The sequence below is a fragment of the Scyliorhinus torazame genome, chromosome 15 (genome assembly GCF_047496885.1).
Source record: "Scyliorhinus torazame isolate Kashiwa2021f chromosome 15, sScyTor2.1, whole genome shotgun sequence".
In the NCBI taxonomy this organism is placed as follows: domain Eukaryota; kingdom Metazoa; phylum Chordata; class Chondrichthyes; order Carcharhiniformes; family Scyliorhinidae; genus Scyliorhinus; species Scyliorhinus torazame.
The window spans coordinates 72,242,334-72,258,567 of record NC_092721.1 but is presented as its reverse complement, the minus strand read 5'-3'; the positions used below and the strand labels follow the sequence as shown (position 1 = coordinate 72,258,567).

Below are 16,234 nucleotides of genomic sequence, written 5' to 3'. Positions count from 1 at the left end.
TCTATCCATTGACAGCTCCACCTTCAACACCATAATCCCAGCCAAGCTCATAACCAAACTTCAAAACCTAGGACTTGGCTCCTCCCTCTGCAACTGGATCCTCGACTTCCTGACCCATAGACCACAATCAGCAAGGATAAACGATGACACCTCATCCACGATAATTCTCAATACCGGGGCCCCGCAAGTCTGCACACTTAGCCCCCTACTACACTCCTTATACGCGCATGACTATGTGGCAAAATTCGGCTTCAGCTCCATCTCAAAGTTTGCTGATGACTCAACTGTAGTGGGTCGGATCTCAAACAACAATGAATCAGAGTACAGGAGGGAGATAGAGAACCTAGTGACACGGCACAACGACAACAATTTCTCCTTCAATGTCAGCAAAACGAGTTGGTCATCAACTTCAGGAAGCGAAGTGTCGTACACACCCCTGTCTGAATCAATGTGCAGAGTTGGAAATGGTTGACAGCTTCAAATTCTTATGTGCGCACATCACCAACAATCAGTCCTGGTCCACCCACGTTGACGCTATGACCAAGAAAGCACACCAGCGCCTAGTTCCTCAGGAAACGAGGAAATTCAGCATGCCAAAATCGACTCTTGCCAATTTTTAGATGCACCATAGAAAGCATCCTATCTGGCTGCAACACAGCTTGGTATGGCCCAAGACTAAGAAACTACAGAGAATCATGAACACAGTCCAGACCATGACACGAACCCGCCTCCCATCCATTGACTCAGTCTACATCTCCCGCTGCACTGGGAAAGCGAGCAATATAATCAAAGACGACTCTCACCCGGGTTCCTCTCTTCCAACCACTACCATCGGGCAGAAGATACAAAAGTCCGAGAACACACACCAACAGATTCAGGAGTGAATGAGGTAATGCAAAATGGTTTCCTTTCTAAATTCATCCATGATTTGTTCTGGTATTCTTCAGCAATGAAAATCATGAGCATCCTGGTAATTTTACATAACTTGTTGATCACTAAGTTTCCCCTCTCTAACAACCATTCAATCTCTTTTCTTTACTATATTTGTCATCGCTCCACATGGTCCTATTGCAAACATGTAAATTGGCCACAATTTTCTGCAAATGCAGTCAATGCTCCTCCACTCTCAGTGGGAAGCTGTACAGAAAGGGAGCATGTTTCAAACCACATGCATGAATTTAGAATGTGGGGCTCTTAAGCTTCCTTCAATAGTGCACAAACAAAACATCAAGGGAATTGATAAGCTTGTCTAAAATGCAGAATAGGAATGGAATTGGTGGTCGAAGTTGAAATACCAATGACACGGTCTAAGGAAGTCGCATATACTGCTTCTGTGCTATATTCATAATTACACAAAAGCCTTGATTTGATGAAGGCTGACATTCAAAAAGAATAGTCTGATACATTCAAATACATCCTTTTTGGAAATAGAAAGTTTATTTTAAGTATAATTTAAGGATGTTTCTAAAGTTTTAAAGTGGAGCGGTTTCGCTTAGTTCCAATACTCCCCCATATTCCAGAAGCTAGACTTGTGCAGTTCTCCACCCAAGTGACCCTTCTTCCTGTGTAAGCCTGAATATGAATGCTGAAAGTTAATAACATTCATGGCACCACTGCCCAAGCTCAATTCCACCCACTATGCAAACATAAACACATTTCTAGTAGACACGGCTACACAACACTGCAAAAAGGAACCTTAGTCAAGTTTTTCATAAGGCAATGGTTTATGTATACCACACCATATCGGAGCGAAATCAAACACATTAATTGGGGATAGTTGAACAAAACAAATAATTCAAACAGAATTAACTGGCATCACAGGCACATCCACCATTCACCAAATACAACTCATATTATAAGCTTATCATGGCCTTGGGAAAGAAGGAATTTGCAAAGGATAAACAACCTAGAATATTTATTATTCAAAGATGTGCAAAGGATAAACAATCTAGAGTATTTATTATTCAAAGATCCAGTTACTTATAAACAAATCAAATACAACAATGAGGAAATAATTACTGAAATGTCCCAAAATTAAAAAGTTGTGAATTTTCAATACAGCAATTTAAAATACCTACCATCTAGTTCCTGTCCTCTTGTCAAGGATTCCATTGATGACGGGTACATTTTTAAGTGATACTCTGCAATTCTAAATATAGAGAAACAATACATGAAAAAGGCAATTTTTTAAAGAAAAATATCAGCTCCAACTAAATACTGTAAGACTGCTGAAACTTTACTGGTTTAATTCTCAATCAATCATTCTAAAACAAATGTATAGCTATAAAACGCAAAGGGTTCTTGCCAAGATTTTACTTCTTTTGTAACTATAAACGTCTGGTATGGTGGAGGAAAGTGCCAAAATTTAATTAAACGTAACACTGTGTCAGAAATTGAAAGAATAGCAAAACATCGATAATAAATTACTAAAGTTGCTCTACTCAAAATAAAGCCCTTCAAATAATCAAAACATTTTCAAACGGCATTTCCCTTTCACTTCTTCCGGTGGTGGTGATGGGCTGAGCGGTCACATGAAAGCTGGGATCCCTTGGGATCTTCAACCTAGGCCCTTTTAACCCATAAATCAGATACCAAAAACAAAACTCACCCCCACACTAAACTAACAACCATCCAAGGAAATGCCTTATAGCTGGAAAAATAGCAGTCAGGAGGAGAAGATCCAGACCCCAGAGCGAATAGACAAGCGGAGCAAAGCGGGGCAGGGCACGACGGACTGAGTGGGATCACCAACACAAACGCAGGCGCACCAACTGATGGAGCAGTGGATGGAGCTTCTTTCAAATTCCAAAAACACAGGAACTCTATGGGGGGGGGGGGGGGGCGCACGCAATAATAGCATACAGGACACTCGAGGACATGAAGGAAGGGGCGGCGAGGCAATGGCTGATCGAATACATATTGGAGGTGGACCAGCAAAACGCCACGGCCCTGGAGGCAGACTCGAAGATGAAGCAGTTGTCGATGGGTTGGACATATCAGATGTGGGGGAAGAAAAGAGGCAGCGTCTGAAAACATCACTAGAACTGGGGAAATCAAGGAGAGCGTGAACTCCATGCAGTCGGAAAAGGCACCGGGTCCAGACAGATTCCCAGTAGACTTCAATAAAAAATTTGCGGCAACACTGGCCCCACACCTGCAGGTGTTCAATGACTCGCTATCGAAGGACCCTGCCACCCACACTGGAACGGGCCTCGATATCGCTAATCCTTAAAAAAGACAGGCCCGATGGAGTGCAGGTACAGCATCCGCAGTGATTTGCTTTTATCTGAATACCCGGCTGCACAGAGGCAGAAGGCAGGAATGCACATTACTTGTTTCCAATAGCTGGTAAATCAGTGACTAGGGATCACAATTTCAAGATGGTGAGCAAGAGAGCTAGGAGTGAGATGAGGAGAAACCTCTTTACTTGGATACTGTTGAGGGAGATGTCTCACCAGGGGAAGGCAGCAGCAGCCAGGTTCATGGCACCGTGGCTGGCTCTGCTGCGCAGCTGGGCAGGAAGAAGAATGGCAGGGCTATAGTGATAGGGGACTCAATTGTAAGGGGAATAGACAGACGGTTCTGCGGACGCAATCGAGACGCCAGGATGGTATGTTGCCTCCCTGGTGCAAGGGTCAAGGATGTCTCAGAGGGGCTGCAGGACATTCGGGGGGGGGGTGAACAGCCAGCTGTCGTGGTGCACATAGGCACCAACGATATAGGTAAAAAACGGGATGAGGTCCTACAAGCTGAATTTAGGGAGCTAGGAGTTAAACTAAAAAGTAGGACCTCAAAGGTAGTAACCTCAGGATTGCTACCAGTGCCACGAGCTAGTCAGAGTAGGAATGTCAGGATAGAGAGGATGAATACGTGGCTCGAGAGATGGTGCAAGAGGGAGGGATTCAAATTCCTGGGACATTGGAACCGGTTCTGGGGAGGTGGGACCAGTACAAACTGGACGGTCTGCACCTGGGCAGGACTGGAACGGATGTCCTGGGGGGGGGGGGGGGGGGGGGGGGGGGGGGGGGGGGGGTTGCTAGAGCTGTTGGGGAGAGTTTAAACTAATGTGGCAGTGGGATGGGAACTGATGCAGGATGTTGGAAGGTAGTAAAACAGGGACAGAAATAAAAGGCAGTAAGGGGGAAAGTGCAAGGCAGAGAAGCCATAGTCAAGAATCAAGAAGGGCGACAGTACAAGGTACAGTGACTGAGGGGAGCTCAGTGAATAGGACCAGGAATACTAAAAGGAATAAAACGGGAAGTGAAAACATTAATGGTAAGCGACGCGGCAGATTGTTACAGGAAGATATGGGTTCGACGACAAGGAAAATTAGGAGAAAGGTTAAGAGGAAATATAACTTAGGAGAGGTTACTGATCGAGGTGTTAAGATTCAGAACAGAGGTAAAAAAGCCAACATAAGTGTACTTTACCTGAATACTCGTAGTATTCGGAATAAGGTAAATGAGTTGATGCCGCAAATCATCGTGAATGACTATGATTTAGTGGCCATTACTGAAACATGGTTAAAGGATGGTCACGACTGGGAGTTAAATATCCGAGGGCATCAAAGCTTTCGGAAGGACAGCGTGGATGGTAAGGGAGGTGCTGTAGCTCTGTTATTTAAGGATGACATCCGGGCAACAGTAAGGGATGACATCGGTGCTATGGAGGATAAGGTTAAATCCATTTGGGTGGAAATCAGGAATAGTAAGGCGAAAAAGTCACTGATAGGAGTAATCTATAGGCCACCAAATAGTAACATTATGGTGGGGCAGGCAGTAAACAAAGAAATAACTGATGAATGTAGAAATGGTACAGCAGTTATCATGGGGGATTTTAATCTACATGTCGATTGGTTTAACCAGGTCGGTCAAGGCAGCCTTGAGGAGGAGTTTATAGAATGTATCCGCAATAGTTTCCTAGAACAGTATGTAATGGAACCTACGAGGGAACAAGCGGTCCTAGATCTGGTCCTGCGTAATGAGACAGGATTGATTCAGGATCTCATAGTTAGGGATCCTCTCGGAAGGAGTGATCACAATATGGTGGAATTTAAAATACAGATGGAGGGCAAGAAGGTAAAATCAAGCACTAGAGTTTTGTGCTTAAACAAAGGAGATTACAATGGGATGAGAGAAGAACTAGCTAAGGTAGACTGGGAGCAAAGACTTTATAGTGAAACAGTTGAGAAACAGTGGAGAACCTTCCAAGTGATTTTTCACAGTGCTCAGCAAAGGTTTATACCAACAAAAAGGAAGGACGGTAAAAAGAGGGAAAATCGACCGTGGATGTCTAAGGAAATAAGGGAGAGTATCAAATTGAAGGAAAAAACATAAAGTAGCAAAGATCAGTGGGCGACTAGAGGACTGGGAAATCTTTAGGGGGCAACAGAAAGCTACTAAAAAAGCTATAAAGAGTAAGATAGATTATGAGAGTAAACTTGCTCAGAATATAAAAACAGATAGTAAAAGTTTCTACAAATACATAAAACAAAAGAGAGTGGCTAAGGTAAATATTGGTCCTTTAGAGGATGAGAAGGGAGATTTAATAGTGGGAGATGAGGGAATGGCTGAGGAACTGAACAGGTTTTTTGGGGTCGGTCTTCACAGTGGAAGACACAAATAACATGCCAGTGACTGATGGAAATGAGGCTATGACAGGTGAGGACCTTGAGAGGATTGTTATCACCAAGGAGGTAGTGATGGGCAAGCTAATGGGGCTAAAGGTAGACAAGTCTCCTGGCCCTGATGGAATGCATCCCAGAGTGCTGAAAGAGATGTCATGGGAAATTGCAAATGCACTAGTGATAACTTACCAAAATTCACTAGACTCTGGGGTGGTCCCGGCGGATTGGAAATTGCAAACGTGACACCACTGTTTAAAAAAGGAGGTAGGCAGAAAGCGGGTAATTATAGGCCAGTGAGCTTAACTTCGGTAGTAGGGAAGATGCTGGAATCTATCATCAAGGAAGAAATAGTGAGGCATCTGGATGGAAATTGTCCCATTGGGCAGACGCAGCATGGGTTCATAAAGGGCAGGTCATGCCTAACTAATTTAGTGGAATTTTGTGAGGACATTACGAGTGTGGTAGATAACGGGGTGCCAATGGATGTGGTATATCTGGATTTCCAGAAAGCCTTTGACAAGGTGCCACACAAAAGATTGTTGCATAAGATAAAGATGCATGGCATTAAGGGGAAAGTAGTAGCATGGATAGAGGATTGGTTAATTAATAGAAAGCAAAGAGTGGGGATTAATCGGTGTTTCTCTGGTTGGCAATCAGTAGCTAGTGGTGTCCCTCAGGGATCAGTGTTGGGCCCACAACTGTTCACAATTTACATAGATGATTTGGAGTTGGGGGACCAAGGGCAATATTTCCAAGTTTGCAGACGACACTAAGATAAGTGGTAAAGCAAAAAGTGCAGAGGATACTGAAAGTCTGCAGAGGGATTTGGATAGGCTAAGTGAATGGGCTAGGGTCTGGCAGATGGAATACAATGTTGACAAATGTGAGGTTATCCATTTTTGGTACGAATAACAGCAAAAGGGATGATTATTTAAATGATAAAATATTAAAACATGCTGCTGTGCAGAGAGACCTGGGTGTGCTAGTGCATGAGTCGCAAAAAGTTGGTTTACAGGTGCAACAGGTGATTAAGAAGGCAAATGCAATTTTGTCCTTCATTGCTAGAGGGATGGAATTTAAGACTAGGGAGTTTCTGCTGCAATTGTATAAGGTGTTAGTGAAGCCACACCTGGAGTATTGTGTTCAGTTTTGGTCTCCTTACTTGAGAAAGGACGTACTGGCACTGGAGGGTGTGCAGAGGAGATTCACTAGGTCAATCCCAGAGCTGAAGGGGTTGGATTACGAGGAGAGGTTGAGTAGATTGGGACTGTACTCGTTGGAATTTAGAAGGGTGAGGGGGGATCTTATTGAAACATAAGATTATGAAGGGAATAGATAGGATAGATGCGGGCAGGTTGTTTCCACTGGTCGGGGAAAGCAGAACTAGGGGGCATAGCCTCAAAATAAGGGGAAGTAGATTTAGGAGGAACTTCTTCACCCAAAGGGTTGTGAATCTATGGAATTCCTTGCCCAGTGAAGCAGTAGAGGCTCATTCATTAAATGTTTTTAAGATAAAGATAGATAGTTTTTTGAAGAACAAAGGGATTAAGGGTTATGGTGTTCGGGCCAGAAAGTGGAGCTGAGTCCACAAAAGATCAGCCATGATCTCATTGAATGGTGGAGCAGGCTCGAGGGGCCAGGTGGCCTACTCCTGCTCCTAGTTCTTATGTACTCAGAGTTGTTGCCTTTTGGAACGCGTTGCCCGAGAGAGTGGTGGAGGCGGATTCCATAGGAGATTTCAAAAGAGAGCTGGATATATATTTTAAAGTGATGAATCTGGAGGGCTACAGAGATAGGGCTGGGGAATGAGACTAGCTAGGTAGCTCTTTCGCGAGCCGGAGCAGATTCGATGGGCCAAATGGCCTCCTTCTGTGCTACAAAATTCTCTGATTGTAGTTTGGGGTCCAGGGGTTCCTGATGTGGCTGGGGATGAGTTTGCAGAACAAGGTTTCCCAGCACAACTGGCTTGTTGGATGGCAAGAAGGCTGGACAGGTAAGGGTGGGGGATGTTTGGGGAATTTGAGGGTCCCGGCACGGAAGCCCTAACTGATTGTCGGTCTCTCATCTTCCCCAATTCCTTCCAGATAAAACAATGTTTGGAATTGATCCCGTGGAGGCTCCCTTGTGTTGCTTGTGGCAGCCGAGGTGGGCAAACGCCAGAGACGGCAGCGCCGCCAACACAATTTGTAGAAGGCATCATGTGCAGTGGGCCGCCACAAACTCTGAAGACCAGGCCACCCATCAGGCTGAAGAGGGACACAGAAGGAGAGGCCAGGGTACAGGCATCTTTGGTCACTCAATGAGCTAATAGACACCACGTACCACAATAGTCAGCATCTCAGCAGAAAGACAATGCAGCACCTGTAGCACATTCTCGCGGACTTGGCACCCCATGGAGGACAACTGCTCCCAGTGGCCGTGAAGGTCACTGCAGCCCTGAACTGGACTTTTATGCCACCGGGCCATTCCAGTGTTCGAGCAGCGACCTGTGTTGCATATCGCAATCTTCCAGACACAGGTGCTGGGTGGTGACGGTTGCTCTGTATGCCTGGGCATCTAATTATATCATCTTCCAGCTGAACCAGACCCACCAAAATTCCCAGGCTGCAGGATTTGCTGCCATCGTGAAGGTGCCCCAGGTCTCGGGGGCAATCAATGGCACACGTCGCACTGCAGACACCAAAGCATCAGGTTGTGCTCTATATTAACAGAAATGGTTCCCACTCCCTGAATGTTCAGACTACCACCTCAGAATCATCCACATGTGCCCGCTCCCCTGGGGGGCATACATGACACCTGCATCTTCTGGCATTCTTTGAGATCCCGGGTGTCTTTGAGGACAATCCCAGGATGACTGATTAGCTCGTAGGGGACAAGGGATACCCACTGAGGTCATGGCTGATGGCGCGGGCTCAGTGGCCTGAGAACGAGTTGCAGGCCCATTATAATGAATGAGGCCCACGTTTCCACTCGCTGTCGTTGAGCGGTGCAACTGCTTGTTGAAAATGTGGTTCAGATTGCTTGACTACTTTGGCAATGCTGTGCAGTCCATTTCTCCAGTAGGGGGGTGGTGTTCCAGGAGGGATTGGAGGATGAGCCTGAAGATAGAGAACTGGCAGCAGCAAGGGTCTGGCATGCAACGAGGGCCAGGGAGTCCTCATCATCTCCAGATGCTGAGGATAAGGCTGTGTCCGTCAGTTAATCCATTTTCCTCCCTCCCCCTAACCCCCTCCCCCATTTTCATCTTTCCCTCAATCCCCCTTTCATCTGTTTCACTCGCTCCCTCCCCCATTCCCTTCACTTCCTCCCCCCCCCTCATTCCCCACCCTCTGTCCCATGCCCCCCCCCCCCAAAAAAAAACCCACCCCCTCCATGACCGCCCATCCAAGGGTCTATGTAACATCACTCCACGGTGATGGGCCTGTGTTGGCACTGTCAGCAAGTCACCTTACAAAGGCGAGAGAGTAATGATAACCTCCTGTGTCGAAGACTCTGGTGTCCCTCAGTTTCTGCTAAAGTTTGACTCCGGTCTTTCTGCTGACAGCAGACTCGCACCCATCCTCTGAACGGGTTCTGCATCTGGGCCTTGATCCACTGTGCCTGGAGGAGGGAGTGGGGGTGCGGGCAAGCTCGCTGTGAAGATTAACGTGACAGACGCTTTACATGTATTAGTGTGACATCGTTTTAATAGTGAACATTTTACTGTGACAGATCTGCATTCCTCCTGGCTACAGTTTGGGCACTGGTGTGGTCACTATCAGCGCTCCTCACTCGACTTGGTTCATTAGCGCTCACTAGTCTTGGTTCATTGCTACATCTACATATTTTCCCAGTATGCACATCAGAGGTGGAGGCAGCCGGTTGCCTTCAGCACCCTGTGGCCTTTGTTGCCCTTGGCGGATCGGGTTGGCCTCCAGCGCTTCCCCCTTCCTGAGGGTGCCCGTGGGACAGAGGAGCAGGTGGAGTGAGCTCCAAAGTCCTCGGAGTCATCTGGCACTGCCAGGCCTGGATGCTCCCCATTCTCTGCATCATGGTGTGGACACCCTCAGCAATGTCCTCAGTGACTGGGCCATGTTCTGCAGTGCCTCGCCAGTGCCCATCTGTATCTGGGACATATCCCTCAGCATGTCAAGGCCCTCAGCTATGGTCATCACAGATTGAGCTATGCCGGACACCACCACTCAAGACCCAGGCGTCGTGCTCTCCACCCCCTCCTGAATCTCACGGCTATGTCCTCATCTGCATCAATTCTGGGAGAACCTTATTGTGAGGTTGGGATCCAGCAGATCTCTGCCTTCTGTCTGCTTCGATGTCACTGCCTCCACCGGATGCGTATTAGCAACTGTGTGGTGCTCACCAGATTGTGCCCCAGGAATCAGTCAACTAATGTCACCCACCGAGTAGGTGTGTCTGCGCTGATGGAAGATGCAGGTGATAGCTATGATGCCTCGCCGTTGGTCTCCTCGGAGCTCCCCGCCAAGGTGGTCCCTTGGATGATTTGGGGGGGGGGGGGGGGCGACTTTTGATGGCCCCACCCCATCAGATGGAGATCCCGTGAGACAATGGGCATGTGGTCTGTGAGAGAGAAGAGAGAAGGATCATTTGTCTGACGTGAACTACTCACTTGAGACAGGTCATCTGGGCGAAGGGGCAGTGTATCCTCACCTCTTGCACAGGCCAACCTCACTTTCAGTGATTTCCAAGGGCCTGTTCCTCAGAGAGGGGGAGTACTTTAATCTCTGGGACTCCGTCCCTGTCTTAGCCCCTGATAAATGGGAAAGGACTATCTTCTCCTGCGGGGACATAGAAAGGATATTATGAGCTGCATAATCCTTGATGAGTCAAGGGGGTCTATAGAAGGTGGCATGTATGGGCCGCACCTGGGCATTAAGGGGTTGTGCTAGTGGGTGCCAGGGGGTTCTGAGGTACAAGCACGAAGGTCGGATGTGGGTAGTTTGGGGGGGGGCAGGCAAAACAGATGCCAGGAGAACATAGAACATAGAACAATACAGCGCAGTACAGGCCCTTCGGCCCACGATGTTGCACCGAAACAAAAGCCATCTAACCTACACTATGCCATTATCATCCATATGTTTATCCAATAAACATTTAAATGCCCTCAATGTTGGCGAGTTCACTACTGTAGCAGGTAGGGCATTCCACGGCCTCACTACTCTTTGCGTAAAGAACCTACCTCTGACCTCTGTCCTATATCTATTACCCCTCAGTTTAAAGCTATGTCCCCTCGTGCCAGCCATTTCCATCCGCGGGAGAAGGCTCTCACTGTCCACCCTATCCAACCCCCTGATCATTTTGTATGCCTCTATTAAGTCTCCTCTTAACCTTCTTCTCTCCAACGAAAACAACCTCAAGTCCATCAGCCTTTCCTCATAAGATTTTCCCTCCATACCAGGCAACATCCTGGTAAATCTCCTCTGCACCCGCTCCAAAGCCTCCACGTCCTTCCTATAATGCGGTGACCAGAACTGTACGCAATACTCCAAATGCGGCCGAACCAGAGTTCTGTACAGCTGCAACATGACCTCCTGACTCCGGAACTCAATCCCTCTACCAATAAAGGCCAACACTCCATAGGCCTTCTTCACAACCCTATCAACCTGGGTGGCAACTTTCAGGGATCTATGTACATGGACACCTAGATCCCTCTGCTCATCCACACTTTCAAGAACTTTACCATTAGCCAAATATTCCGCATTCCTGTTATTCCTTCCAAAGTGAATCACCTCATACTTCTCTACATTAAACTCCATTTGCCACCTCTCAGCCCAGCTCTGCAGCTTATCTATATCCCTCTGTAACCTGCTACTTCCTTCCACACTATCGACAACACCACCGACTTTAGTATCGTCTGCAAATTTACTCACCCACCCTTCTGCGCCTTCCTCTAGGTCATTGATAAAAATGACAAACAGCAACGGCCCCAGAACAGATCCTTGTGGTACTCCACTTGTGACTGAACTCCATTCTGAACATTTCCCATCAACCACCACCCTCTGTCTTCTTTCAGCTAGCCAATTTCTGATCCACATCTCTAAATCACCCTCAATCCCCAGCCTCCGTATTTTCTGCAATAGCCTACCGTGGGCAACCTTATCAAACGCTTTGCTGAAATCCATATACACCACATCAACTGCTCTACCCTCATCTACCTGTTCAGTCACCTTCTCAAAGAACTCGATAAGGTTTGTGAGGCATGACCTACCCTTCACAAAGCCATGCTGACTATCCCTGATCATATTATTCCTTTCTAGATGATTATAAATCTTGTCTCTTATAATCCCCTCCAAGACTTTACCCACTACAGACGTGAGGCTCACCGGTCTATAGTTGCCGGGGTTGTCTCTGCTCCCCTTTTTGAACAAAGAGAGGTGGTAACTTTCCCTTGCAACTCGTTGGAGGTAGTTTGTCTTGTTCCTACGTCGGACGACAGTCCTCTTAAGTCATGCTGCCCACACCGACAGCTGCTTCCAGTACCTCCTATGCGGCATTGCTGATCCTGTTGGTCTACCAACACCCTCAGGGAACAGGATGGCCCACCTCTCACCCACATCGTTGAGAAACCTTGTGAGGTCGCCATCCTCAAAATGAGCAGGTCTGCGCACTGCTTGACTGGGAGTGAGTGGTGAGGTCGCACTTAAAGGCAACTCCCCTTTGTTAGCGGCGAGCTGCTGAGGCCCGAGTCGGGAAAATCAGACAGCGAGGCAGCCAGCAATGTCGAGGATCTAAGTGCCGTCGAATACCGACTGCGATCTCACCCATGCGGCCGTCCCAAAATACTCTGACAAACGCGCCCAAAATCGGACTTCGGAATTTTGCCATTGAACTGCGCCCAATATATATTAAAAGAAGTGTTTCTGATTCTAATCTCTGATGGACACCACTACACAAGTCCCTCCAGTGTGATAAAATAACTGTCAGTACTCTCCGCTTTCTGTCTCTTAACGTATTTCATATCATTGTTAGCTCTCCCTCTTAAATCCTATGGTTTCAAATTTGCGAACATGTCTCTACTTCAGATGTCTAAAACATCCATTGCCCTTATTCATCAATCCAGTTTAAAAAACTTAACGAGTTAGCAAGGCATGATTTGCCTTTAATAATTTCATGTTGGCTGCTATTAACTGAAAACATCTTTTCCAAATGACAAATAATGTTGTGCCGGTTTATGGTCCCGAGAAATTACTCCACTACCAATATTAGGCAAACTGAACTGGTTTATTTCTCTAATATTTTGAACAGCGGCATAACATTATAGCCTGGATAAAAGCAAATTACTGCGGATACTGGAATTGGAAACCAAAAAGAAAATGCCGGACAATCTCAGCAGGTCTGGCAGCATCTGTAAGGAGAGAAAAGAGCTAACGTTTCGAGTCCAGATGACCCTTTGACAAAGGGTCATCTGGACTCGAAACGTTAGCTATATACTCTCCCTACAGATGCTGCCAGACCAGCTGATATTTTCCAGCATTTTCTTTTTGGTAACATTATAGCCCTCGGGTTGTAGCACCACTGCCATCTCACCACCACCTTTGAAGGGCAGCTCACCACCACCTTCTGAATGGAAACTCACCACCACCTTCTGAATAGCAACATTATAGCCCTCGGGTTCTGTGGCACTACTGTCATCTCACCACCACCTTCTGAATGGAAACTCACCACCACCTTCTGAATGGCAACTGAGAATGAACAATAAATGCTGACCTAGCCAGCGATGCCCACATGCCATAAATTTTAAAAATCCATGTCATAGTGCCTACAGTCTCTGCTATTTTTATAACATGTAGCGGGAAGTCCTGACTATTACAAATCACAGCAGCTGTTTTTTCATGACAGTTCTTTATACAACCTCACTAATGTTGGATTATATCAGTACCCCACAGTATTATAATCAACTTCCCATTGTATCATTATGGCTTTCGCCATACAAAACTAGACTGTGTAGGCCTCAGTTGTGTTGATGCATGTTTTATGTAATCAAAATTGGTTTCCGGAGTGTACCCTTATTACCCAAAGATCCATCAGAACATGTCATCAGCAAGTCGGAGAACCAGTCTCTGAAAGTAGCTGCAAGTCATCAAGCAGCCAAGATATTTAACCTTTTACAGTTTGAAAGTACACCCGAGAACCAACCTTTTAGATATTCTACAAATCTTGTAACCTGTGACCCTATAAACCAGACTAACTATAATCTGTAAAAATTAATTTTCTTTATCTATATCCAACCTGTGCTCGAGTGCGAGGGTGATGTGTGTGTGCATGAGTGAGTGTGTATGTGGGGAGGGTGTGTGTACGCACGCGCATGCGTGCACGGGGTGTTTTTTAAATTCATTTACATGATATGCATGTCACTGGCTAGGTCAGCAATCATTACTCATCCCTAGTTGTCCTTCAGGTGGAAGTGAGCTGCCTCCTCGAAAGGCTGCAGTTCTTGAGGTGTAGGTACACCCACAGTGCTGTCAGGGAGGGAATTCCAGGATTCTGATCCAACGTCAGTTGAAGGAACAACGATATTTCCAAGTCAGGATGGTGAGTGACTTGGAGGGGTACCTCCAGGTGATGTTCCTAGGCATCTGCTGCTCTCGTCCTTCGAGATGGTAATGGATGTGGGTTTTGGAAGGTACTGCTCAAGGAATCGTTAGTGTTCCTGCAGTCCGTCTTGCAGAAGGTACACAAGGCTGCCACTGTTTGTCGGTGGTGGAGAGAATGAATGTTTGTGGCAGGGACAGCAATCAAGCTTTGGCCTTAATGGTGTCGAACGTCTTGAATGATGCGAGAGCTGCACTCATCCAGGCAAGTGGAGAACATTCCATTACACACGTGACTTGTGCCTTGTTGATAGTAGACAGGCTTTGGGGGGACCAGGTGATAAGGTACATGCTGCAGGATTCCTAGCTCTGATAGCCATAATATTTAAATGGTTAGTCCAGTTCAGTTTCTGATCAATGGTAACTCCCAGGATGTTGATTGTGGGGATTCAGCTACGGAAAATGTCATTGAATGTCATTGGTTAGATCCTCTCTTGTTGGAGATGGTCGTTGCCTGGAACTTGTGTGGTGCAAATGTTACTTGCCACTTGTCAGCCCAAGACTGGAAATTGTCCAAGTCTTGCTGCATTTGGACATGAACTCTTTAATATCTATGAAGTCGCGAATGGCGACCATCAGCAAACATCCCCATTTCTGACCTTACGATGGGAGGTTATTGATGAAACAGCTGAAGATGGTTGGGCATAGAACACTACCCTGAAGAACACCTGCAGTGATATCCTGGAGCTGAGTTAATCGATATCCAACCACCACAACCACCTTCCTTTGTGACAGGCATGATTCAATCAGAGGAGAGTTTCCCCCCCCCCGATTCCCATTCGACTCCGGTTTTGCTCGGACTCAGTGATGCCATACTTGGTCAAATGTTGCTTCAATATCAAGGCCAGTCACTCTCACCTCATCTCTGGCATTCAGCCCTTTTGTCCATGTTTGAATAAAGGTTGTAATGAGGTCAGGAGTCAAGTCACCCTAACAGAACCCGAACTGAACGTCCATGAGCAAGATATAGCTGAATAAGTGCTGCTTAATGAGTCCCTCCATCACTTTTGCTGATAATCGAGAATAGATGGGGGTGGTAATTGGTTAGGTTGGAATTGTCCTCTTTCTTATGCAGAGGACATACCTAGCAATTTTCCACATTTCTGGGTAGATGCCAGCATCGTAGCTTGGGGCTCGACAAATTCTGGTGCACAGGTCTTCAGGACTATTGTTGAAATATTGTCAGGGCCCATAGCCTTTGCAGTATCCATTGCCTTCAACCATTTCTTGATTCACATGGAGTGAATCGAATTGTCCGAAGGCTGACATCTGCGATGCTGGGGACCTCCGGATGAGGGAGAAATGGATCAGCACTCGGAGCATCTGGCTGAAGATTGTTGAGAAAGATTCAAACTCATCTTTTGCACAGATTTGCTGGGCTCCTCCATCATTGAGGATAGGGATACTTGTGAAGCCTCCTCCCCCAATGAATTGTTTAATGTTCTACCACCATCCATGGTTAGATGTGGCAGGACTGCAGAATGTGGAACTGATCCTGGGCAGCACGGTGGCACAGTGGTTGACGCCACTGCCTCACAGCACCAGGGACCCAGGATCAATTCCGGCATTGGGTGATTGTGGCGTTTGCACGTTTGGCCCGTGTAGGTTTCCTCCGGGTCCTCCAGTTTCCTCCCAAAGTCCAAAAATGTGTAGCTTGGTGGGGTGATGGGGTTATGAGGATAAGGCAGGAGAGTGGGACTGGGTGGGGTGCTCTTTCAGAGGTCGGTGCAAACCCAATGGGCCAAATTACCTCTTTCTGCACTGTAGGGATTCTACGGCTTGCTTTGAAATGTAAAGCAATTATTTTATATTCAACAAGTCTTGATTCTGTAACACATATGAATACTTTACATCACTGTTCAAATGGAATTTTATGACCCTTCCTTTCGACCTTTGTCCCTATCAAGGAACCCCCTTGTTGACCAACTGGCTTTAACTTCTCATCTGGGAACGACATGCATGATTTAATTTTTTTACTGAATTAAGTTGAGCTTCTAGCTCG

General features: G+C 46.5%; 1 protein-coding gene across 7 annotated transcripts in view; it reads right to left on the bottom strand.

The window, feature by feature from the left end:
• The window catches only part of sugt1 (SGT1 homolog, MIS12 kinetochore complex assembly cochaperone), a 227,496-nt gene that overhangs the window by 163,122 nt on the left and 48,140 nt on the right, over nt 1-16,234 (bottom strand). For all 7 annotated transcript variants that reach the window (XM_072476303.1, XM_072476298.1, XM_072476299.1 and 4 more), the window contains one exon: nt 2,079-2,149. In XM_072476303.1, coding sequence (XP_072332404.1) covers nt 2,079-2,149 — 71 coding nt within the window. The remainder of the gene's footprint in view (nt 1-2,078; nt 2,150-16,234) is intronic.